This window comes from Apus apus, chromosome 12 (assembly GCF_020740795.1).
Source record: "Apus apus isolate bApuApu2 chromosome 12, bApuApu2.pri.cur, whole genome shotgun sequence".
Taxonomy (NCBI): domain Eukaryota; kingdom Metazoa; phylum Chordata; class Aves; order Apodiformes; family Apodidae; genus Apus; species Apus apus.
The window spans coordinates 18,092,983-18,119,983 of record NC_067293.1 but is presented as its reverse complement, the minus strand read 5'-3'; the positions used below and the strand labels follow the sequence as shown (position 1 = coordinate 18,119,983).

The 27,001-nt window shown below is 39.1% G+C and overlaps 1 protein-coding gene across 7 annotated transcripts in view; it reads right to left on the bottom strand.

Annotated features, from left to right (window-relative positions):
* Positions 1 to 1,651: 1,651 nt before the first annotated feature.
* The window catches only part of RPS6KA6 (ribosomal protein S6 kinase A6), a 42,643-nt gene continuing 17,293 nt past the window's right edge, over positions 1,652 to 27,001 (bottom strand). For all 7 annotated transcript variants that reach the window (XM_051630674.1, XM_051630671.1, XM_051630673.1 and 4 more), the window contains 18 exons: positions 26,565 to 26,645; positions 26,014 to 26,093; positions 23,572 to 23,678; positions 23,255 to 23,292; positions 21,435 to 21,577; positions 20,804 to 20,874; positions 19,493 to 19,581; positions 18,984 to 19,048; positions 16,686 to 16,788; positions 15,237 to 15,361; positions 14,821 to 14,946; positions 14,169 to 14,258; positions 13,348 to 13,506; positions 12,432 to 12,593; positions 11,958 to 12,034; positions 10,164 to 10,281; positions 8,125 to 8,265; positions 1,652 to 7,184 (listed from right to left, as the gene is read on the bottom strand). In XM_051630674.1, coding sequence (XP_051486634.1) covers positions 7,059 to 7,184; positions 8,125 to 8,265; positions 10,164 to 10,281; positions 11,958 to 12,034; positions 12,432 to 12,593; positions 13,348 to 13,506; positions 14,169 to 14,258; positions 14,821 to 14,946; positions 15,237 to 15,361; positions 16,686 to 16,788; positions 18,984 to 19,048; positions 19,493 to 19,581; positions 20,804 to 20,874; positions 21,435 to 21,577; positions 23,255 to 23,292; positions 23,572 to 23,678; positions 26,014 to 26,093; positions 26,565 to 26,645 — 1,901 coding nt within the window. In that variant the 3' untranslated portion in view covers positions 1,652 to 7,058. The remainder of the gene's footprint in view (positions 7,185 to 8,124; positions 8,266 to 10,163; positions 10,282 to 11,957; positions 12,035 to 12,431; positions 12,594 to 13,347; positions 13,507 to 14,168; positions 14,259 to 14,820; positions 14,947 to 15,236; positions 15,362 to 16,685; positions 16,789 to 18,983; positions 19,049 to 19,492; positions 19,582 to 20,803; positions 20,875 to 21,434; positions 21,578 to 23,254; positions 23,293 to 23,571; positions 23,679 to 26,013; positions 26,094 to 26,564; positions 26,646 to 27,001) is intronic.

Genomic DNA, 27,001 nt, shown 5'->3' with positions numbered 1-27,001 from the left:
GCAAGGCAGCCCTTGCCCAAGAGCTGGGTAAAACCATCCTCTAGGGACTGCAGAACAGCAAGGAAGAAAACTGACCTGCACTGCTCATAAAAGTTTTCTGATGTGCCCTTTCAAGAGCCCGACAAGAAGCCCTGGCCTCTTTCTTCACAAGAAATTCCCCAAAAGTTCTGAGGAAAAATTAAGCAAAAATGGAAATTCATTTAAATCCACGTGCTCTCTCTTCCTGCTGCAGGCAAGGATGTTTTTGAAGTGGAGGGTGTCACAGCAGCAGCACCAGCCTGCCCTGCTGGAAGCTGCCACATTCAAAGTGAATCTTCACTTCTTCTCCAGAGAGACAAGGAGCAGCCCGAGAAGGAAGCCTTCAGCCAGGATTGCTGCTGAGACCCGTGTACCACCCAATCCTGGCCTCAGTCCTCACCTCCTGCTCTCCATCCTCTGGATCCATCCATGAACACAACAGCACACTCTTGTCCAGGAGCACAGCAACACACTGAGCTGTTGATGTGAACCTGACTAATCTCTGGAAAGTTACCCAGTGGATAAAAGCATCTTTTAAATATCTTTGAGAGCACTTTCATGACCATAAAACATTTCTACCCCATAAAAGCACAGAAGACAGACATGGGAAGGTGCCTCTTAACAGTTGTAAAGCTTCAGAGATGAATCATGAGGAAAACAGCTTCTGAGGATCAACATTTACAGGAAAGAAAAACGAGGATGTGATTAAGGCATATCATGTAGTCTCCTCCTTCCCAACACTCTGCTTGTCCCTGTCCTTGGTTTCTGAAAACACTCACTGGCATCTAATGACTCCAGTTGGTTGGTGTTTAATCCATGCCTTGGCTCTTCTCCCACCAGCAACATCTTCTCCAAGCCCACAGGAACTCACTACCTAAGAGTTTGGGGTTGTCAGGGCTGTTTTGTTGCAGTTTAAAAATTATTTTAAAGCAAGCTTTTTGTCCAATTTGCTTACTCTTCCCTGCCTTACCCCCACCTTGGACGTTTTTACACATTGCCTCCTGCTCCAGTCACCTACCTCTTCCTAGCTGAAGACTCTCCAGCTGCAGGAGACCCCAGGACCCCCCCGCTCCACCTCAGCATCCCCAGGCACCCACTGCAGGCCCCACAGCTCTTGTCACAAATGCTTGGTTTTGGCTGGCTCCTGCTTTTTCTTTCTTTTTTTTTCCACTTACCAGCCGATTGAGGGAAACATCCACAAAGCCCCACCAAGCTGCAGCAGGGGGGGGTTGGTCTGTGGGTGACCTCGGAGCTCCCTCCCGCGCGCGGCGCCAGGCCCAGGCCCGTCCCCGACTCCACCACAACAGGCCTGAAACAGCTTTTAAAAGAAGTGCCTTCCGTGAGCAAACAACTTCAGGCAACTCTGGAAAATCCTCTGTGTGTGTGTGTGGGGGGGGCTGACAGGGTAACTGAAAAACAAGGGATCTGTAACCCATCGGGAATACCAACACAAGTTACCAGACAGTCACTTTTCCATGGAATCCTTTCACTCCTTACCTCAGCGCCTCAGTTTTCAAAGGACCAGACCTTTGCAGGAAAACTATGTCCTCCTCCTATATAGGAAAAAATTAATAGATACCTGAAAAACATCTAGAAGGCAGATCATCCCACCCTAAAGTAATACATTCCCTGGTAGGATTGACGTATGTTTTATTGAAAGTGTGGCAGGAAACACTTGGCTGGGAGTATAAATTTATAAACAGCTCTTGATGTATGTGAGGGTTTTGGCAAGGTTTACCAAATAATGCAACTGACAGTACATTTAATTTAGAAGCGTTTGCTCATTGGCTTTTAGGTCATTTAAATAAATAATAATAAAAAGGAGTTGATGAACTTCTAACTCATAAATGATGGATTTTTGTCAATTATAAAATATTATGAATTTGCAACCGTTTTATTCTAGAACTCAAGGAACTGCCAGCTATTTAAAGCTGTACCTTTATCATTATTCACAAAGTTTAACAAAAATAAATACAATTCTGAGGTTGTCTTTGGCATGTCGTAATTCAAGGCAATAGTATTTTTTAGCAGCACAGTGCAAAGAAAAACAACATCCCATACAATGCACTACCAGATTCAGCCTTACAAGGAGAAGAGAACGTAGTACAATGCAAACTTTAATGTCAATATATACAGAGCTTTAAAGAAAACATTTCTTTCTTTCTTTTAAAATTAAATGAAATAAATACAATATGATACAAAATCCACAATATGCTTAGAGAAATGACAGTTACAATATCGGATAACGGGGACCTTTTTTGTATAGTTTCATCTTTGAAGTACCTCAGAGAGCATGTAATTCATTGCACACTGTTTTCAATTAATGCCCTTTCATAGAGAGATCGATCACCAGTCACGTGCCAGAAGAGTTTTAGCTCTAATCAGAGAATCAGTGCAAGATGCCAAAGTGCTTGGGATATGATGACAACGCAATTCCTTAGCAAATGCTGCTCCTAAGCTGGATGCCAACCACACAAGACAGGAACTCTCTGCCCTGCAAAGGAGACCCACCTCCAGCATCTCATCAGTTCTCACATTTAAAAAAAACAACCCAAACCAGGATTCAGTGTTATTCAAACTCACTACTCGTAATAAGCTATTGCCCAAATCTTCATTATTGAGACACATCATCAAAGACCTTCTAAAGCTTTCAAAGAAAGTTTGCTTTCATTACACAGGAAAAAAATCTCAATAAAACCAGTCACTGATTATTCTGAGGGTGACTCCTAATTCTGTAAGTTATTAAAACACTCCAGTCGGCTTTAGCTCTACACTAAGGGTGAGGGTTTGTAAAAATTTGTACTCATTATTCTATTCCCAAAGGAAAATGGAGGCTTATCAACGACAGCATCATTTGGAGGAGTAAATATTTAAAAGTACACTGAAGTAGAGACAAACAGTACCCAGAATGTCCTTAACTAAGGGGGTGTTAATGCAGGAGGACAGCAGGGGATGAAGGACAGCACAGATGTGTTACCAACAGGTATCAATACATACCCAAGAAAGTGTCTGAATAAGCTTTCAAAGAAAGTTTTTAACTTTTTTTTCATCACATAGAGCTCCATGGGATTATGTAAAGACTATTATCATGGCTTCAGAAGCCTTCTGAAAACTTTAAGGGAAACCTGCTCCTCGCCTTCCACAAGTATTTGCAAACTTCTCATTCTGGATGAGACTGAAAAACTTAAGTGCTACAGAAGTACATAAAACCCATGTTTGCATTAATGTTTTAGCCTAATTTCATTGATATAAACCAAGATAATTACTATACTATTGTGTAACTCAGTTCTTAGAAGATACCTCAGCTTTTTAATTGTAACATTTGAGGGCAGAGAGCCCTGGATGCAGCAATCCTGTCACTGCAAAAGACCAGTTTATGAGTATAATGCAAGTAACATCCAATTGCTGATGTCTGCTGGAGGCAATTTTAGCTGTTGGACATAGGAATATTAGCTTTGGGAAATTAAAGACAGAATTCAAGCTCACAATGATGGATTTGGGTGAGGTTTTGGATGCAAGGAGAACATTTAAACCATACAACTGAGGCCTCGGTCTGCTTAGACAACCTACACCTTAAGCTCTTCAAGTGGTCAAAGAGACTTTACTAGTTTTAAGTATAAGGGGAAAAAAAACCCAGCCAACATGCTGGCAATGGCATTGAGGCTACACAAGGCAGGGAACAGTGGCTCCAATGAACCCCCCCCCCCATGATGAGACTCTTCTTCAGGCACCTCTGGCTGAGCAGGATGCCACTGCAGCTTCTGGACACCTAATGGAATACACCAGAGTTCTTCACTTCTTATCAGAAGGGTAACTGAAGATAGAAGCTGTGATACCAAGAACTGAGTGAAAGCTACAACCAATACCTGTGAGAATCTGCTCCTTTTAGTGTGAACATTGGGCTCTACATGGACTTGAGGACCAGCACTTCCTTATAATTGCCATCAAAGAGGAGAGCAGAAGCTATTTTGCTGGCAGTAACAGCAGCTATACCCAAAATATTACATGTTTTGAGATATTAATTAGAAATTCCTCTAAATACAATGTATGCATGCCCATTTCTTTGTGATTAGAAGCTGATCAGAAAGATGGTAACAAGTTTGTAACCTTGAACCCTGCAGAGATGATCTGAAGTGAAACATTTTACACTCCTGACTCCAACCAAAGGCACGTTCAGAGAAAGTGCTCTTCCATTCCAAACATTTAACTGGTTACTCATGAGCACAACATGCCTTTTACATAATTGCTTAACTGCACTAAACCTAAGTTTGAAATAAAAGGATGAGAAGTATGCAAGAATTTCCAAAAGTATCACAAATATGAGCATTAAATACCAAGAGTAAACAACAGATGAACTCTTTTGTATCCCTGCATAACCAAAACGTTTCAAAGATTGATATGTGAACTAGTTACAGCAAGTTGACTTTTCCCTCCAAATTAAGGATGAAAATTGGCATACCAGGGTACACTGGACTGTCAGATACAATGAAGGTGTTTTCCTTGCTTTTAGCCCAGAAGTACCACTTGCATGAAAGGCCAGTCACGATATAAAACCAGCAGGGGTAACTTCCTAGAAGATATTTTGAATTCTTTGTTATGAATCAGAATATCCATTTTGTTTGTGCACTTCTCTTCCCACCTTTGTGTTGCACCACGAGAGGAACTTAAGTACCTTCAGCTGCTTACAACTGCTTTTGTGCAAAATGCTTTTAAGGTGCTTATAACGTGGTGCTTCTAAGCAAGCTAAAAGAAAATACCAGCACCAACACTGTTAAATGATTCATGAATAAACCCATTAAAGACCAGCTGCTACCTTACAGGAAAGCTGAAGACAATTCAAGTTTGACACTGTAGCTGTGTTCCACACCTTGCATTCCCCTCTATCTCCAGTTCTTACACCTCAACCCACATTACACCTTGACCTTGGGCTAAGGGGGCTTTATTTCCACCACTTGGGTTTGTTGTGATTTGCTTTTTCTTTCTAAGAGTCAATTCAAATTCTTCTGGCAGTCATTTGTAAATTTACCAAAAAAAATTACACCAACAGACTGCAGACTAGAGGTTTACAGACATTCTTGCTGGCAAAGGTCTTCAGTAATGAAAAGGAGGATGAACAAGCTGCATAAGGGGCAAATTTTGTACTAAACAATAAGCTTCCCAGGAAGCAGCTGTGTTCTTTGATAAGCTTCCAAGCAGTTCAAACAGGCACCTCAAAACTAGGCACAAGTAGCCCCTAAAGCTTCCAACATCTACCAAACACTCAAGAAATTTAGTATGGGGTATGTTCTGCATGATACAAATAGCACACCTAGGTTTGCTATATTCATTAAGTCTCAAGTCTACATATATTCATACCTAAGTATCTGGCCAGATAATTTCCATCTTCCCCCACCACAACTAGAGAAAGCAGCTTATCTAATAGTACTTCCAATGCCACCAAGTACTTCACAGGTATCAGCAAAAAGCAGCCAGCACCCTCTGCCTTTTAAGAGTTGAGTTACTAGTGCCACTCCTGCAGCTGGGCCAGAATTCTCCCAAAAGCCTTTTTTCCTTCTCAAAATACCTAGTTCTGCCACCACAGGTGTCTTGTAACTACAGGAAATTCAGTAATGACAAGTCAGTCTACAATACATTTGATGTTTGGTCATTTGGATTCTCCACAGTCAGTTCCTAATATGCTTATCTATTTAAAGTGTGCATCATCCTACCATGACAGTACAATTGCACAGTAGTGTCTACAGCTTTTTTTTAAGCTCATAATCTCTGAATGCATTTAGCTCCCTGTCTACTAGCAGTTAGCACTGGTTTTGAGTCAGAAAACCCCAAGATAATTTGGCCCTGAAATCCATTTCCCCTCCATCACAGCAGGTAGAAACAGCTCAAGTGCTGACACCAAGAGAGAGAGGGTGAGTGAGCACTGGCCACAGGATATTGTCAGGAACTTGCCCAGAACTGTGAAACTTCTTGGTCAGAATTCCCTTATCAGGGCACACTGCAAGGCTTATTTATTTTCCCAAGCTACCCCTACAGTTAGGCAAAGAGAATTTTGCATTTATGCTCTGTAATGTTTGTACCTGTGGCCAGAGATTCCGAGAGAAGCGACGCTGGATAAAAAAACCCAAATAAATAAAAAAATAAAATCCATGTGCCAAGTTTGTTATAATAAAGTGTCAGCTTGTCTTTCACATGCCAAACCAACTTAGTATTGGGTATATTCGGTGGAAAAGACTGCTGAGGAAACAGTAACATAGTCAGTGTACAAAGGGATAGACGATGTAAATAAAAACAACTAGAAATGTTTGTTTTCCTGTAAGAGGTCATTTGTCAACCAGCACTTCTTCTGGGTTACAAGTGATCAAATTAAAGTTTATGGGCTAAGTGCAGAGTCCTACACACCCCTTCTGTCTGTCTTTTCACAAATTTATCAGATACTGGCACCATGCAAATACAGACCTTCCAAATTAACACTGGCACAATACATCAGTCAGCTTTTCATAACAGTTACGAACAAGTTGAATTAAGTGCCCAATGACTAAATTAAGAACTCATCCTTCACAACAGGGTCTAAAGGTGTGAAGAAAAAAGTTGAATAACTTAAGTGCCCAATTACTAAATTAAGAACTTGTCCTTCACAACAGGGTCTAAAGGTGAGAAGAAAAGAAAAAGCACACACTGACACTTTACGTACAACTTGGTCATTGGCAATGGTCCCCTCAACCATTTTGTTTTTAAAATGAACCCAGCAAAACTATACAGAATGTGAAATAATATTTGCAACAGATCTCTTAGAAGGACAGTGTGAAGAAATTCATGATGTTGTACCTGATGTTTAAATTAATTGAACAGATATGGTCTGTAAAACAACCGAGTATGAACCTGTGGATTCTTCTTTTTTTTTTTTCTTCTTTTTAAAAAAAGGACTTTTACAGAATTCAAGTAGTGTAGCAGGAAACCATAGATGCCTTTTGATCACAGGTCAGGCAAAAATAGAGCCACCTTTTGGGTTCTCCCCTTGTGTTTGCTGAGGTGTCCCAGTGGATCTACAAGTCTGTTGACGTGAGCTTTTTCATGCTCCGGCGCTGAGCTAAACTTGAGGCTGCAACAGGCTCCAACACTGGCTGAAATGTCTTGTGGTTCAGTGCAGAATATGTAGCAGCCATGGCTCCCTAGAGAACAAGGAAATGCATAAAAGGCTGTGAAGGCAAGTTGGAGCAGAAAATAAAGCAACTGAATATCAAATTCTTAATTGACTATGAAAAAAAGCAACAAGCAGGACCTATGGGAGGTCATGAACATTCTACAAAGTTTCTTTTGAAAAAACAATTATTGCTGAATCCTTCAGGTTTCTAAACACAGGTATCTGAAATTTCTTTTTCCTTCCTGTTGCTTTTACATACCTTAGATACAGCAGTGGTCTTTTAACGTGGGTTAGAAGGACTATTTCCCAAGCAACGTTAGCACCACTTTACCAAAAGCAGCCACTTACACGGCTATTCAGGTCCTGACTCATGAACACAACACAATTAAGACCAGCTCTCCCAGGTCCTTGGTTTTGAATCCAACAAAACTAAGGAAGTCAACTTAAAGCTGTCTGCATACAGTGGGATGTCTTTGTGTTCCCAGATACAGAACAGATAATACACTGGTGGAAAAACTAACACAGTCCTTATTGGGAGGGCTGGACTAGATGACCTTTAAAGGTGCCTTCCAACCCACACATTCTATTATTCTTAATTTGTTAGGCAAGCACAGTATGAGCCAGTCAGAAACCAACTCCAGAAGATTTCCTGAATAAGAGAGACCTGTGGAAACCCCAGTCTCAGATCTGTTTTATCCTATATGGTTCCTATATGGTCAAAGCTACCTTCATCTTTGAAAACAATACCTAGAAAAATCTCTTCCTTTACACATAAGCTTAAAAAAATTAGTTTACCAATGATTTGCCCACTTATGTAACTGAAATATGTATGTACTAGGGAAAACAAAATCCAGTTTATTTATTTTTAAAGAAGTAAGAGTTTTGCCTGTAAGTCTAGAAGCAACCTGATCCATTGTGTGTCCACCAGCAAAAGCAATGTTGAGTTTTAGTTTTTCAGGTTGTTTTACCTTTACTAGATGTGGTGCATCTTGCCTGTTTAGTTGATAATGTGGCAACTGGTCCCTACAGGCTATCCAGGAATGTTTTAACACTTGCTCTGCTGTATATCGCTGATGTGGATCTACGTGAAGCATGTGTGACAACAAGTCCTAGAGAGAAATGAAACACACATCAGTCAAAATCATCTTCTACAGACCTTAAAGCATTAAGGCAGCAGTGAAAAAAAACCACCCGACGTGGGAGGGCTTAACACAATGCCAACACACACAAGGATCAGCAGATAAATTGGATCATTCTGTGCCCTGACACCACGAAGTCTGAAAACAACGTGTTGTACTATTTGATCAGTTCAACAGAACAAGCCTTTATTGTAAAGAAACTTACTACTGTCTGGGTGTTTCAGATTTCAGTTTGTTTAGTATGAATATCATCTCTAAAAGACTAGAAATGCTATTCAAATTTAGCAGACAGATTTTATGGAAGAAAGCTGTTACCTGCAAACATCTCTCCTCATTTTGTCCTGCACATGTGGGCTCTGTGGACCACATGACAACTGAAGTCATAGATAGGAACAGACTACCAAAGAATTTTTCTTTCAAGGAGCTATGTAAGGAATAAAGCCCACAGAAATGGACACTTGTTTTGCCTGTTTGGAAGCATTAGCAATAAGCTACTAACTACAGTGTGGGTCAAAAGAAGAGCTGGATGGGAAGGGCACAGAACAGAGACAGGAATAGCCTGAAAGAAAACAAGATGAACGAGCACGTTCCCTTTGGTTTAGGTACAAAATGTTAAGTGTACTCAAATATACACAAGGGAACTACTTGTGCTAGGACAGCATCAGCCAACAAGTATTCTGAATCACTCCTAATGTATGAACAGTGCAGTTCCAATGGTTCAGGAAAAGATACAAGATTAACAACAACCTTATTATAAGGTAACAGAGGTGACTAAGATGCTCCAGACCAACACCAAATGCAGAGAACACAGCAACTGGTAAGAGGTGCAGGCTTTAAATAAAGGAAGAGTTCCATAACCAAGCTGATCAAGACTTTCAGCAAGATATCCATATATATTGGGTTGTTCCAAGTCCTAATTTAACTGCTGAAAGCACTAACAAAGGTAAAAGACTCGATGACTTCAGCACTGAGTGACATTTAAGAAAATGAACTAAAATAAAAAAATGAACCTCTTAATACAAGACTAGTTAGCTACTGGAACTAAGTTGTAAAAAGTCATCCTTCCATTTAAGGAATCCCACAAACACCTGATTTGATCCAGTAAGAACAGGAATCAAAATTACTAATGATTAGAAAAGCCTAAATTGGGACCTATCTTGCTTAAAATCTCAATCAGTGACCTGGGGGAAGGAAGGGTGCGCTCTTGCCAAGCTTGCAGTGGGGCACCAACCTGGAAGTGTGGGGAAAGAGCTAAAAAGTTCAAGGGCAGGGGCAGCCACCCAAAGAGACCCAGGCAGGATGGAGCAACGGGCTAACCAGAGCCATGCAGAATTCAGTGAGGACAAATGCCAAGTCCTGTGCTTCAGGAGAAAAAGTTCTTGTCAAGATACAGGATGGGGACTGACTAGCTGGGACCAGCTTTGCTGAGAAGGACCAGGTTTGGGTGGCAGACAGCAAACTGAACTTGAAGCACCAATGTGACCTGGCAGCATCCTGCACCAAATCACAGCAAGTGGGCCAAGGAGATAACTGCATTAATTCCATCCAGGATGGCCAAAGGAATGGAGACGGAGAACAAAGCAGAACACAAGATGTTCTTGCTCTCCTCACTGCAGCAGTGGAAAAGGCTGTCCAGGCAATCTGTTGAGTTTACATCCTTGGAGGTTTCCAAAATCAGACTGAAAAAAGCTCTGAGCTACCTGGTCAGATCTCAACCAACTTTGCTTTGAGCAGGAGGTTGGACTAGATGATCTTCATCGCAATAAAGTTTGCAGGTAATAGCAGCAAACTGTGTCAGTCTATTTTATCCATTTCAGTAGATATAAAATGGAATTCTACAAAAATAACAAACAAAACACAATTTACACCTTTGCTGCATCTGAAACTGTGTCCCAGTTGCCTCCACTTAGAGAGAACTTTCCACTGCCTATCCGTACCAGGATCTCCTCTGGAGTATCATTAGGACCATTGGCAAATGGAGTATAGCTGTGGAAAGAAAAAAAACACATGATTGTTATAGGCAAGAAGCTGCAAGAAACTGGTAAAATCTCATTAATCATTCTGAGGAGATATCCCAGTGCTGACAGAAACACACAATATACTATTAAATACTCCTGAGATCAGCATTTTATCTCTGGAACTGTATTACTTTCTTTTTCCTATCATTGTGGTTAATCAAGTAGAATAAACAGGAAATGCAGACTAAAAAGATGTCTTAAACTATTATCTTAATTATCTCTAATCAGTGCAGACTTTCAAGTTCAATAGAAGTGATTCATAAACACAAATTATGGTGGATTACCAGAACATGTCAAGCAATCCAAACCTGAAGAGCACCCTAACAGAACGGCCCAAGAAAGCTGGAGGAATATCATGTTTAGGGTATGGGCATTTAATTAGGCTGAGAAGGAGGACAATGTACACACATCTATCACCTGGGGAAAAGCTTCAACCACATTTTCTTGGTAGTTTCTTTCCTTGAGTTTGGGAGGCTTAAACCACAACATCACAGGGTTTGGAGGCTTGTAACAGTTTAAGGGGTTCCCATAAATTTAGCTTACTTTTGACAAATCCTCCTGGAGTGAACTCAAAAGAATCAATTATTGACAAATCTGAAGACCAACTAGAATCACTTCAATACACTTTTTAACAATGTCAGCATTACCATGTCCTGACATCTCCTACAATCACAGGCTAGTACCAAGTTATTTTAACTGTAAAACCCAAATCTTACTCAGATTAAGCAGTGACATCATAATACCCCTAGGATTTCCAATTAGCTTGCCAACAATAATAAGCAAGCTTAAAGCATTCCTAGTACTCTGAAAGCTCTGCACAGAGGAAACATCTACCAGCATCACCCACAGAGGTTCAGGAACTAACCCAGCCCATTAGTTTAGCCTTTCAGTTGCCGAGCTTAAGAGGAACAAAATGGAAAGACAGGAATTCCAGCTGGACCGTTCCTACCCTGTGCTGTTGACCTGCCATGCCTTTTGTCCAGGCAACACTTCTTAAGTGTGCAGACAGTATATTGCCCAATATCTGCACACTTGCACTTCAGTCATACAGCAATCTCAGTTTTGATGACAAAACTTTAGCAGTGGTGGTGATTTTCCACGTGGAAGTACAAAATCATCAAGTTTCCAATAGACAGTATTTATCCATAAGACAAAAAAAATCTGGTATTTTCCTGTTAGAGCAGAATTCATAAAACCTTTTCTCATTTGGCCACTAAGCACTTTGTAACACTTAATGACATCTTAGAGGTGTAGGAAACGGAAAAGGTTACAAGCCAGTGTATTCTACAAAAGAGCCAGGACTCAGGCCTGTGGCAAGAGATACAAGAAGGTGGACTACAAGGGTACTGATGCGGGGAGGACAAACAGAAGAAGGAAGAAAACCAACACATACTTTTACAGACTAAATTCTCTCCTGGAAACTGAGGAGTCTTTGGCATCTTCCAGTCACGCACTATAGGAGAATCCTTGAACCTACCTGTAAGTTAAGCCTGGTTTATGCACTCATTTACTCCTAGCTCTCTGTTCAGTGCCTTTTTGTCATTCAAACCCATGAGGTAATACCTGACAATTCTAATGACAGCCTGGATTCATGAAGCAAGATGGAATTTTAGGTGAACAAAAAAGCTAAGAAATCTTTCTCACCCTGCCAACATTGTGTAAAGAAGAACACCCAAGCTCCATATGTCACAAGCAGCATCATATCCCTGCCTCATGAGAACCTAGAAAACAAAGTGTCAAAGACTTTTCATATATTAAAAAAACACCCCAAATAGTTATCACTACAAAGCCCAAGAAGAGGTAAATCAATCTCAGGATAATTTCAGAGGTTTGGGTACTTATTTTTCCATACATAGGTTACAATAACGATCACCAGTATTTCTTGCTCCCAGAACATCATCTCTTAAGATTCTGAACAGGCTTATGTCTTATTTTTGAGGGTGAATTCCGCTATTTTTAAAGCAGGTTTATAACAAACATATACACCAATGATTAAAAAACATGTATAATTCTATTTAAGGAAAAGTGGCAGAATTTATTTTTTAAGCACTGCTTAAAAGTTTAAGTACTTGATACACCAAAAACAGCTTAAAGAAAGCACAGGGCAGCTTAAGGTACCTCTGGTGCAACAAAGTTTGCAGTGTAGCAGGGAGTTAGAAGTAGTCCATTTTCTCCTCGAAGTTGTTTTGCAAATCCAAAGTCACAAATCCTGATAGAATCAGCATTATTTGAATCATCCGTATACAAAATGTTACTAGGTTTAAGGTCACGATGCACTACCTTTAAACAAAGACATTTTAAAACCTGTCATTCAGAAGCTGCAGGCACATTTGTTTGTACATAATGTACAATTTATAAAGGCTACTCTTTAGATTGACATACTTCATAACAGTTCTACACAATTCTGTAACTTTCAAGCAAAGACTTCTATTTCAGGTCATGCCATGAAGCAGCCTCCTGGTTCATAATGCAGCTGGAAGGAACAGAACCAGTGGCCAACAAGCATAAGAGAAAAAATAACTGCTCTTTCATAAACTGTAGAAGACCAAAAATGGTTTGCCAGAAGAACAGGATGAGCTGTTTATAGTATTCACCTTTGCCATAAAATACAGAATCATGGAATGGTTTGGGTTGGAAGGGACCTTAAAGATCACCCAGTTCCAACCCCCTGCATGGGCAGGGACACCTCCCACCAGCCCAGGCTGCTCCAAGCCCCATCCAACCTGCCCTTCAACACTGCCAGGGATGGGGCAGCCACAGCTTCCCTGGGCAACCTGGGCCAGGCTCTCACCACCCTCGCACTAAAGAATTTCTTCCTCATGTCCAACCTCAATCTCCCTCTTCCAGTTTTAATCCATCCCCCCTTGTCTTCAATACAAGCCCTTGCCCAAAGTCCCTCCTCAGCTTCCCTGAAGACCCCAAAAATCTTCAACTCAGAAATGTTCTTCTCTTCTGCCATGAAACCAAGCCAACCCAAGCACCTAACCAAAGGCATTTGTTAATTCCAAGACATGGGAAAGAAGGAAGCACTGACCCCTTGGCAGTGCAGGTAGTCGACAGTCTTGGCTATGGTGTACAGCACTGCGCTGGCCTCGCGCTCCGAGAAGAACTTCTGGCGGAGAATGCGATCAAGCAGCTCTCCTCCTTTCATCAGCTCAGTGACAAGGTATATGAATCTACCATCATCGTACACCTGGGGAGAAGTTTAACAGGAGCATCCAGATGTAAAAACAATATGTAAATATGTAAAATCCGTATTTATTAAAAAATAACATCAATAACTATACAGCCTGACACACGCGAACATCACAGCCTGGACTCTTCACCTATTCCCATATGAACATGAAGCACAAAAGGCAAGGACTGAAAAACTGAATTCTGAAATTCAGAAGCCTTAGAGCATGAAGTATAAGACAGTTTGTGTGTCTTGCCATGCAACATTGAGGTAAAATGACTGCAAACTCATGACTTGAAACTTATTTTTTTACTCTAGGTCCATTTGTTTTAAAGAGCAGCCCTACCTCTCCCTCTTGCTCTTCCCCTCCATGGGAAGTTTTAGCTGCTGGCACTTTGCATACACAGGACCACATGCAACTGCTTATTCAGATTCAGTTTACCAACACACTAGCTACTCATTTGAAATAAGAAGAAATAGGGCATTTCTAACCTTTGCAGCATTTCTCACTTCAAGTTTATTAACAGTCAAAGTCCTATTTTGAAATACTCAATACTCTATGTTCTGCTCTCCCAATAGATCTTACTGTGTAAAAGGAATTTAACGAATCCCAATGGGCTGCCTACATTTATATTTGACTACTGTATAGTAAGAGGTAGCAGAGAAAAAGAGGTACATACATCCTTTAAAGTAATAATATTTGGATGTTGTCCATAACGCATGAGAATCTCAATTTCTTCCGAGGGATCCCTCTTACTTTTATCAATTATCTGCAAAATACAGCAACAGGAAAAACAGCTTAGCTAAACAAAGGTTGTTTAATACAGAATTTTTGTGTTCATATTATCACTTCAACAGAATTACAAGAGTTTCTAGAGTTCGTTACTTCTTACTAATCATGACTAATTCATCTTCCAGCTTCACAACCCATTGTTTATTCATTTCTTGCTCCATCCTTGCTACCAGTTAAAACTGTATCATTAATGCAGTCTGTTCTGCTCCAATGGACAAGGACAGGCAATGCACTGGCTGAAGGGTCACTGCTTTCCTGCAGCCCAGTGCCACACTTGTGTATTTTATTTTGCTGCAGGTGTTCTCACCCTCATACAGTATTTCCAAGCTTCAAGAGTGTCATTGCAAAGCCAGTCCTTCAAGGCCATAACTTAAGAAGAGCTATAGAAGCCAAGGCACAATTTAAATACAGGAAAACAGCGTTTTTCATTTCTCACAGCATGAAAACAGTTATAGCAACTGGAAAATGCAGGCAGTTAAGTCTACAAGTCTACTATATAATAATTTCAGAACTGTCAAAGTGAAATTTATTCCAAGTACCTTCACAGCAAACTCCATGTTTGTTGCTACGTGGATACATCTCTTGCAGACAGAGTAGGAACCAACACCAATATCTTCCTTCAGTTCATAGACATCAGTAAACTGTGCACTGTTGCCATGAAGTTGCTTTAAAACACAAACACATTCCTCATCTAAAGCAACACAACACTGCCACAATACTGCTTCCAACAGCAAAAGCTTCTTCTGCTTGCCTGTGATTTCTATTTTGAATTCTGCCTCCAGAAAGACAGAAACTGGCTTTTTGAAACAAAGAAAAAAAAAATACCCCATGGAAGCATTTCCATAATTCCCATTTTATAATTGCCTCCCCAACCAAAAAGAACAGACTGTAAACACTAACTGTCCGTCAATCTTTATCATGTCAAAGAACTTGCCCCAAGAAAATCAAGCATTACCTGTACTATTGGCAGTATGTTGGTGAGTGGTGATATTTTATGATCTTCTACAGTAGTAGTTGCAACAAAACTAAATCCTTTGAAGAGCTGATGAGCATTGGCACTCGGTGGGACTCCTGGAGAATCTAGTTGCACACACATCTGATTAGCATGACTTAATCCTAGCAAGGCTTTTTTAACATTCAGAAGATGTTAGAAGAAACATTTTGAAGGAAGCCAAACAAACAAGAGCAGCACCAGATGCTGAGTAAGACTTCGGGTCAGTTATCTGTCTTCTCTCACTTCAATAACACAGAGAAAGCAAGTGTTCCTGGCTGTGGTGTAAAGCTACAAAACACTGCAGGAACTAATGTATGAACACATGCTTTTAGGATGAAGCTTACTGAAACACAACACTAATGAGAAAGAAATTAAGATCTGTGTTCAAGGAGTGCTTAACAAAGGAGACTGTTCACAGATTTTGCTACTTCAGTGATTTATCTTGTTGCTGGCAAGGCAGAAGGGAGGCAAAACAAGACTAATCAATTAGTAATACTACTGGAGAACTAGAACCAATTTTCCCTCAGACTATATTATGTGCAGGTCAGAATTCACTGAAATGTCACAGGAAGCACAGCTTGACAATTCTGTGTAGCCTATTGGAACCACAGCCATTCTCCAAACAAATGTGACAAGTGGTTTTAAAAGTTGGATGCAGCAGTACAGAAAAAAATTCACCAAAAAAAATCCTGCAGTGAAACTTGAAGGTGTTTTTTCACTTGCTGTCTTTCTTTCCAAGTTCAGTTACTTGGAAATTTTCATTGTGAAATAATCTGAGGGATATTTTAAAGATAAATTTTTCTCAGCTTCTTGAAACTATTTAGGATGTCTTTGCAACTGCTGTAGTAGGACAGGTACCCAGTCCACTGCACATTTTCCCCATGTTTTCCCACTTTTGAATCCCATTTGCTCTGGAAAAAATTCAAATTCAGTATGGGTAGTGAGAGGAGCTGCTCGATGAAGAAATATTACAATGCTAGTTTTAAGATTAAATTTTAATAATGATACTAATAGGCTCAAGAAAGTTACTTAAAGCAAGTCATTTTCAGTGGAATACTGACCTTAAAAATAATCACTGCTGCAATCCAATTTAGTTTACTTCTGGTGTGAAATACTTCCCTTCCAAACACTCCAAGGCTGACTTTAAACCACAACTAAAAACCGTAACTCAGCTGTTAATATTTTTTTTATTGGAGAATCAAAGTTTTGCAGAATATTTCAAAATAGAAACCTGCTGAGGAGAACATCCTCCTTCAAAGCACTACACCATTTCCTTTTCATTTTTCTGGCTTTTTCCCTGGATTTTTTTCCACTGGACACTGGATTTTTCTCAGTAAGCATGTTGTTGTAACAATTATTTGACCCCTCTTGTCCCACAAACCACACCAATTTATAACTATGCACAATTACCTTTTGGTGTTTTCGCTGTGAATTCTGGATCAAAACAAAAGGTATCTTCAGGCTTTCCAGAAGCAGGTTTAAATGGGGGTTGAATTTCTCTTCTGAACAGTTTCTGAAGCAGGACAAAATCATATAGTTAAGAGTGAATGAAACTTCCATGGGTGCTGTAATTTTGCCAAGTTGAAGGGTAAGTAACTCAAATGTTATTTTTCGTCTTCAAGCAGATTTCTGAGTGAATAAAATATAGAAGTAGAGAACCACAAATATCTATGGAAAGACTGAGCTACTTTCACATACCTTTAAATTGCTATGGGAAATATGGAAACAAGTCCAACAACAGAGAGCTGTTTTGTCCTAATTCTTCTGAATCTGCCCCACCACTCAGCTCTGTACCTCTACAACCAGGACAGCAGGCTGCTGTTTATCACTAGCTCATCTTTGCCTTTCTCAGAACATGAAACAGCCCCAGCACATCTCACCTTCCATCATCACCTCAGCCCTGGGTCACTGCTGCTTTGTCAGAACCCTGACTAAACCCACCTCAAGCAAAGACATGGAACACAGTCTGGACCTTTCTGTTCTGGGTCCCAGACACGGACCTCTCACAAGTGACAGGCATGTTCCTCTTGCAAGGAACTGCCAATTCTCCAAGTTCTATTCCAGACTTTTCCTCATTTACTAAACTAAGTCGTGGGGAAGGAAAGGCAAGCAGAAAACTGCTCCTCCTTTTTTGCCTCTTTACCTGCTTTAGAAAAATGCATTGCCCAAGTGGTGCCAGATCACCATTAAGTCCTATTTACAGTTAAGGAAGAGAAAATTTGATGTCAAATGATGTCAAAGCCCCACAGAAAGATAAGGAAGTTCTGAGAACATTTTCTTCCCATTTCTCTCATCCTTTCAGACCTATTTTTTGCAGTTCATAGAATCCCAGACTGGTTTGTCTTGGAAGGGACCTTAAAGATCGCCCAGTCCCAACCCCCTGCATGGGCAGGGACACCTCCCACCAGCCCAGGCTGCTCCAAGCCCCATCCAACCTGCCCTTCAACACTGCCAGGGATGGGGCAGCCACAGCTTCCCTGGGCAACCTAGGCCAGGGTCTCACCACCCTCATAGTGAAGAACTTCCTCCTAATGTCTCACCTAAATTTCTGTTATCTAAATCTCCAGTTCTTTTCATTTAATCTTCCTACACAAGAACATGCAAAGTATTTTTAAAAAACCCCACATAAGGAAGAGGGGACTTGTATCTCATCATTTCTTCAGAATTAATTCAGTACAGAAGTGGTCATCAACACCACCACAAAGAAACAAATATAAAACAGTGTTAAATAGAAAAAATAGAATAAAAAATAGTTTATTTCCATATCAGTCCCTCACAAAAAAAAGTGATCAAGCCATAAGAAGAAACACAGGCTTCTTGTACAAAGTGTACTCATAGAAACAGTGAAGTTTTGCTTCTTCTGAAAACTACCCTGCCAATCAGGACTGTGTGGCAGATGCTGCCTAAACACAGCTAGAAAACTGCCTTCTCAGAAGGAAATAGAAGAGATAAAGAGAAGGATAATGGTAACAGGCTTTAGAGAAACAGCTGAGCACAGTCTTGGCTGGCATTGCAGGTAGTCCTGTCAGCACAGCATCATCTCTTGTTATGTCTATGCTTTTGTAGGAATTACAGCAAGGGAGTTTTCATCAGAGTGGATCTCATAAATCCATCAGAGTGGATTTATTTGATATAGAGCATCTTACATTTTGTGAATGTTTCTGGGACACACATCTCAATAGCTCAGAGAAAACGAAAAGCATCAAGGTGCTCGTTAAAAATTGAAGGAAGCAATGATGAACTCGTAGAGACTTCTGATCATCTCAGAGCACCAGAGTCAATACTTCAGCTGTGAATGGAGCAGGACTGACAAAACAGAAATGTGCTGTGGCTAACTCAAAAGAAGTCAGAGAATTAGAGTGAGTTTGTGTGCCCAGCATGGAAGCACTAGACAGACACTCACTAGGAGGAGGATTCTTGCACACAGGGAACACCAGCATCCACTCCCAACTACAAATGTTCTAACAGACAATTGAAGCTTTAGCACCCTGCAACTCTTAATTACTTTAAAAGTGCACTATTTGTAATGAATACTCTCCATCCCATAAATACTACAGCACCAGGTGCCAAGTAACATTACAGTAGGAGCCAGAATGTAAGTCAGCAGTGCTGCAACGTTTACTGGCCCCTGTTCAGATGCAAATACTTATAATGCTACACATAGAAAATTAAAAGCCAGCTCCATCATTCAGATCATTTTGCACTTACATTCCAGTCAACAGTAGAAAAAAAAGGATGTCTCTTGATTTCTTCAACTCCATCTGAACCAGCTCCTGAACAAGGAAATACTGTATTTAAAACACCTTTGGGTAAAGTCTTTGAAGAAGATTGCACTAAAAATTAGTTAATTTCTAAAAAATTTGCACAGACATGATTATTTGAGGGAATTGTAAATACAGAAATATTCCAAGGATGTGAAATACTCAATTAAGCAGTGTACACCTTATCAGGGAGGCAAACACAGTATAAGAAGCCCATGAACACAAAGGGGCAATATTCTTTGCTCTGACACTGCCAAACTTTGGCTCACTGCTAACAGTCACTGGCCCAAGGAAGTCATCATTAATCAGCCAAAGTGAGGAAGCCATGATCCAGGCTGACAAGAAATGGTATCTAAACCCAAACCTCACTGGCCATCCAGAGCTTGAGAGCAACTACTCTCTTTAAATAATCAACTCCACTATTTCTATTTCAAAGATCCAAATACAAGAACCAACCTAATCTGTTTGATGGGTTCCTTTTAAACAACATCCTCAGAAGGCTTTGTGCTTCAGGGCTGAGGAACTGAGGCATTCCAAGTTTTGCTCTAAAGGAAAACAGAAAACAAGGGAAGAAATGTAAAAATGTACTAAAAATTGTCTACAGAGACTTCACTACACAATTCGATGTACAAGGATCTATTTCAAAGTCTTGTAGAGGTGTAAACATTTACTTCAGCAGCTTTTAAGTTCCACATTATACAGTGGTTTTCAAAAACAAACAAAAAAAACCCTAAAAAAACCCAAACCCACCAGACCAAAAACCCCAAACCCCACTCAAGTGCCCAAAACAAGCTTTAGGCAGAGTTAAACAATTATCTCAGTAATATATAAGTATCTTCAAAGCACTCTTCATGTCACCAGCAAGTTACCACCAAACTACCACAATCAACACCAGAAGTGACACACAGAACCCCAAATTACTTGCCCCTGAAGTGATGGCTAAAACACCTCTTGAAGCAAGAGCTTCAAGAAGTAGCTCACTAAGCTGTTACACAAAACTCACTGGCTTTACCAAGATTATTTTATTAAAACAGTTCTGCTAAGGTAAGAAATCCTTCTCCAGAACTAGAGGATCACTTTGAGTTGAGGCCAGTGATCTAATCCAGCCACTTTCCCAGGTAATATTGCTATAAACTGGAGGGAAGTTCTAACTGCTGGATGATGGAAAGAACGGAGATTCTCTCTCACTCTTACCCTCTTTCCTACCTATCACCCCCCAAAAGGCAGAAGGCTCTAAAGGAAATTCTTTGTTAGCTAAGCACAAATAAAGATGGGAATGTGTTTACCCAACAACTTAACTAATCCTCAGTTTACCCAGTTTGTCTGGTTAGACAGCTTCTGTTGTAACCCAGAGAACTGAAAATGAGAAGTGTCAGCACTTAAGTGCACCCTCCAGAGATACCTACCCAAAGCACCACCTGATTAACTACTGCTTACAAAACAAGGTAAGCTGGAACAGTAGCAGGAGAGCATAACCACAGGAGTGGTAAATAATGCTGCTGTAATTCACTCCACTGTTTTTATCTTTATTATACAGCCACAATGAAAACAGAAGTTGATCCCTAGGATTTTAATTCCTGCAGATACTTAACAGTATTTGCATGGTCCATGATCTAAGCCTTGTTGGGGGGGAGGCTTGACTTTTTTGTTCCTGTTCTAGCTTAACGCTCATCAAGCACAAGGAGTTATAACAAGCTGTAAAAACATGTTTTAAAAAAAATATATATACATTTTCTGACTTTCCAAAGAACAAGGAGATATACTTACTTCAGTATCATATTCATAGTTTCATTTCGATCTTTACCTTGAAATGGCAGTGTACCAGTAAGCATTTCAAACTGAAAAGAACAAAATAAAATCAAATCCCTTCCAGAACCAAGTTTAGATGCTGCCATACTCTGATAACAGCAAGAATAATAAAACTCTAGTAAGGTACATGACTTTTAATGCCAATGTGGCTATTTCAGCCTGATGCTCTAACACACCACAGCAAGGGTGGAAGTGCCAGTGGTTACTGGCTTATTTCACTACTCCAGTATTCATGCACCAGTCTTACTCTTACAAAAATGCAATTAATATTTCAGCAAACCAAGTCTTTACTATCAAGTAACATGCAAAATAAATATGCAGACTCAAGTTTCATAGACTGTTCTAACCTACTAATGGACTACACAGGATTTTAAGGTTCTTGGTAAGCACTCCTTAGAGGGCTAAGCAGGTAGATTTTATTCAGATTAGTTGCTATTTCAGTAGCAATTCAGTGATTGAATCCTGTCTTCTCCAAGCAGTTGAAATATGACCTGGACAAGCTTATTCTAACGACATCATTTCACGCTGACTTTGACATCTGCAGTGTATTTGTGACCTTAAGCAGGGTAAGGAAAGAAGCATACAGTACCATGAGAACACCAAAGGACCACCAGTCAGCACTCTGGTTGTGCCCTCGCCTGTTTACCACTTCAGGTGCCATGTATTCTACAGTACCACAGAAAGAATAGGCCTTCTTCTCTTGGTCTACTGATTCTTTGCTGAGTCCAAAGTCTACAACAACAGCATTACAAGAACACAGCCAGTAAAGAACTTCAAAAAAACCCCAACATTACTGTACATGGTATTTCAAAACTGAAGTGCTGACAGCTTTTCTTTGTTTGCTTTCAGGAACACTATGTAATTACCCCAACTCTTCATGGAACAAACTGCAGATAACTAGAGATATTACAGACATTTAGCTGACCACATCCCACCAAACCCATTCTTTAAGTCATACTACACTGATGATTAGCCATCAATATTTCTACTCTGAATAACTCATTATTTGAAAGATGACACATTTAGAGCATTAAGGTAATAAAAAGTTCTCATTTGTTTTGCTTGCTGCCTGCTTTATTCCTGAAAAAAATTGGACAGACCTAAAAATGAGTTTCAAAGAACACAGTCTGCATGGTCTAGTATTACTGAATGATGAATAAATAAAATCAGCCTAAAAATATTGTTGTTATGTAAGACAACATGGTTCTGCAACCTGACTCAAGCTCAGTAGTCTTGCATATCTGCTCACTTTATTTCCAGAGTACTTTTTTTACCCCCTAGTTTGAACAATGTCACTGAATACACAAATCCTTGAAAATAACCCAGATCTCATGTGTCTCTTTTTTCAAAGGGGTAGTGTCTGCTGATCAACAACCCCATCAATTATCCATTCCAGTTCCAGAAGGAAGTGAAGATTTTAGGACTGAATTTGATTTAAATACACCATGCAGAATACTAAAAATTCAGCATGTTATAAACATGATACCCATCACCACTATTCCATCAAGTCTTTGAGAGTTTAAAAAGCTTCATTTTCTCTTGGAATTTTACAGCAGTATCTACAGCTCAAAACATATAGTGAAACTTGTAACACAAAAACATCATCTTAAATGTAATTTAAAGCTTTCAGAAATTCATAGCAATTTGGTTTCCATAAAGTGAGTCTTTTGTATATATAACTTCCTAGAATAAATGCATTTTAATTGTTCCTCATAGAACATCTTTCTGCAATTTTAGAACCATTTAAAAGTGATAATCCAGAAATGAATAAAAGCCATAATATTCCAGAAGTCCTACTGAGCACTACAATTTTTACCCCAAAAGCAACCCTGCTCCCTTTTTTTTTTAAAAAAAAAAGTCTCACAATCAGCAACTTCAGCATGTGGTCTATAACCTCCTGATCTTCATTTAAAGGACATTTCACAGTAAATCTTGATCCAGCTCAGCTTCTAACCCGAACAGGGGACAGTTTTACTTACTAACATACCAGCACCTGAACTATAGCTCCTCTAAAAAAACACATTCCGTGTCTAATTTTGTATTTTCAACTACATTTCTTCTATTTCACAGCAATATTGCTGCTACCACTGCAACCTGATCTATGCAAATAGTGGCCAACATGCAAACTAACTTTGAGGGAAGCTGTGTAGACATCAGGATCTGGTAAACAACCAAACCCATCAAAGTCTCCATGTAAAACACTGCAATAAATATACTGAATCCTGTATAAATAATCATGATACAGGGAAGAGACACAGATTTATCATTAAAAGTCTGTCCAATAAATCAATGTCTAAAGAAGCTAAATACTGGCTTGCACACCCTCCAGCCCCTGCTGCACATATCTTAGGCTTATAACTACAAACTTACACAGAAATATGTTTAGAAAGTGTTATAAGTGTTACCTACCTGTTAACTTGATATGTCCTGCTTCATCAAGCAAAATGCTGAAAATTAAAATTCACATTCACCAATACACATAAAGAGGAATGTTTACATACAACATTTAAAATATAATAGGTAACAGTTTTCATTATCAACTTCTATTATTAAATTAACAAGCCAGTATCATTACATTTAAACGACATCTATTTTTTACATATGATGCTTGTTTACACAGTCTAACAAAAGTATTTTTTGCTTAATTTACATCACTATAGTGGAAACAAAAATGCAAAGCAAGAAGCAAAATACACGTAAGAGTGGTAAAATACATTTTACTTTACTTTTCTGGCTTCAGGTCCCTGTATACAATTCCCAAGCTGTGAAGGTGATCCAAAGCAAGGGCCAGTTCTGCGAGGTAGAATTTCACATCTTCCTCTGTAAACATAACCTAATAAGAACTGTATAGATTTACCTTCTGATCTTGTCTTCAGTTTTTAAAACTGCAATCTAAAAAAATAGTCCTCTCTGCCTAAATAAGTTTTAGAAGTACCTTATGAACTCATAATTCATGAATTTACCTAACAGAAATGATATATTGACATATGCTGATCATTAAGTAAACAGATGAACTACCTGCAGTACTTTTAACAAAAGCATCAGCAGTTACTGCACAGAATTAGCTAATTTTGAAGGTAATACATTTAATAGTTATATTTGTTTCTTGACCACCAGCACTCCTTCTGCCACAATCCTATACAGACTGTTTTCCACTGCATCATAAAATTTAGTATATGACTGCTGTGCTGAGTGACTGTGAATTCACACTCATCTACGCTTTGAGTTGCACATATGTCATCAGTTCTACTGGCAACAGGAATATTCCTGACTTCCATAATGACAGGCACTAACATTGCATGAACAATGAAGCTGTTAAGCTACACAAAGTTTCACTTTTCATTTTTAGAGCAACGTTGATGCTGTTTTTCATGTGTATCCAAGTGAGCAAGAAGAAACCTTGGATATCACTGCTTTTCTGAGAAGCCAAAATGCAAATCTTGGAATACAATCATAATCAACAGTAAGCTACAATCTCCCAATAATAATTTTGTTTCAAATTGCTTTCTGTGTCAAATTAATGAAGTTGACTTGCATCATGTTTAAGTGTTACCACTGAAAACTTCATGATATACTCATTTCACCTCCACAGCCAAAACTCTCATACTCACACTAACATCTAAAGACCAAAAGTGTTCTAATAACTTCATCCTAAACCAAAAGAATTTCAAAGAATCTTTGTGTGGAAAGCATGAAATTCCATGGGGGATTTACCCTCATGTGCATCCACCACTGCCTTTGTTTTACCACATATTTGTGAAAAGTCTTCCCAGCAGAAAATAAAAAGGCCTGTTTTTTTTTTAATCTATACACACAGGAAGTGTTTTAAGAGCCCTCATAGAAGATAACTGAGGTCTTACAAAAAACATGTAGAGATCTAACAGTGAACAACTTGACAATTATTACTTCTTTATTCCCAAAGGGAATATATATATATATTTGCCTCGCTAGTATTATTTGGATAGACTTGCACCCCTTATTCAACATACTCAGTAATCCCAGCTGTGTTTGTGCAAAAGAATAATTCTTCCTGCTATACCAGAACTTCCTCTATAATTAGACATCCTATATCAAAGCAGAGATTGACCTCTTTCCTACTCACTGGTGCAACAGCCCTTTACAAGTTGGTCGGTTTAAGCTTTTAACCTCCATTTTAGCCTCAAGGTTAATTATTTTTGAGCTCAATTCTTAGACATGTTCACCACTTTACCAAGGTCAACTTTTTATAAAAGAGGAAAACAAAAACCCCTTTAAACTCGTCCTTCTCTTTTGCCTGTTCCTAAATTAAGGCTTTATTTTTACAAAATGTGTAAAAGATTAAAAAAGTAGCTCATGTCCTTACATACTAGGGATCCAACCACCTCCCCCCTTGTCATGAAAAAAAAGCCAGATACCCAGTTTTCTCCTTTAAGAAAGTGGCTTTTCTTGTGCATGAGCAATATAAACGTGTTTACACTGGTGAAAACACTGAAAAGCTCTCTCACTGTGAAGTTGTTGAGAAATTGCCATTAAAAATTTAGATCTTTGTGACAGGTTTGCAGAAAGAAGTCTCATAAATGTTCACAATACTTAAGGTAATTTCTAATAAATAATGACATGTTTAAAACAAACAAACAAACAATAGGCTGTATCATGCTCCTTCCTCTGAAGCTCTCTCTCCAGAAAACAAAAATAGCAATGTAAAATTAAAGTTCCAGTTGCATGTCAATGTTAGATGAAGGGGAGTGGCCTCAAAAAACCTCGATGTTCACACTTTGTGAGATTAAGCCTCAGGATTTGTATTACAGCATCATGAAATTTTACAATGCAGCAGAAACCTCTTAGAGATGTAGGCTTCCAGGAGCACCTAAGCTAACTACAAGCATGAGAACTACACATTCATTGCCAAATCTTGATTTTTCTCCAGTTATGTTTCCAAGCAACAACATTTTTATACAAAAGGACTGTACTTTATGGATAGGAAATTAAGACTGAGGTTACTAATCACTACACAATCATGTTTGTTAAGGTTACAGAATATATTCTAGAACATAAGTAAGGGGTGCCCAGAAAAGTTATTAAAAACTTGACTATGACAAGATATATAAGGGGAAACAGCTATAGAAGACAACCCTATACTGCCCAAAACACCCCTAACACTGAGTGGAGATAAAATTTTAGGTACTTACCTCTTTGGATAATCGCGTGAATACATCTCCTCCCCTGAGAAAATCCAATATTAAATATAGCTTCCCTTCAGTCTGAAAGGCTTGGAAATAAAATAAAAAATAATCAATAGTTGTATGACAAAGATGATCCACAGAACAGATCTGAATGCTCTTACAACTTGGGGATTTCAGTGAAAGGCAATACTTCTGTTGTGGGACCGAAATAGCAGCACGGGAGGTAATTCAATCTTAGTCATAAGAGATCATTAAAATCCTGTTGTTTCTCCTTTGTCAAATAGGGAAACACCAAGCATGTGAATTACTGTGTTTTGGTTTTACTCAAGTGAAAAAAAACAAACAACTCTGTAAAACAGTTTTCAAACCTTTAATTTCAAGAGGACGTAACCTAAAATGTTTATACACACGTGTATTTACGTTCCTTTTTTCAGCCCCGTGACTTAAAGTTACTGGAACTTAATCTGGACACTAAACCAGTCACTACAAAGCTAAGAAAACCAAGATCAGCTGTGCCTTCAAGAACTGAAAGAAACTGTAGCCAAGAGAATACCAACCATAGTGCAGTTTGACGATAAATGGATGATTTACTTCTACTAATATATCTCTCTCCATTTTTGTACGAACTCTATCCCGAACTGAGGAGAAAAAAGGAGAAGACTAGTATGAAACAAATGTATTTGGTACAATACAAATGGAGCAGAAATTAGCATACAGCAAGTCTTTGCTGTCTAAAGAAACGCTTGGATTGTTACCTGATTTTTTTAAGTCTCCCACAAAACGTGTTCAGACAGCATAACTCTATTTTGTTTCTCCCTTTCCCCAGCTTCCTTACTGCCACCATCATTTTTTCCAACACATCTCAATATTTTGAGATAATCCATGTTATTTGCATGAGAAAAGCTCACATCTACATTTCCAGGCAGCTAACTTCAACTTCTGAATTAACTATAACTGAATATATATATATATTTAAATTTTATTTTATTTTTCC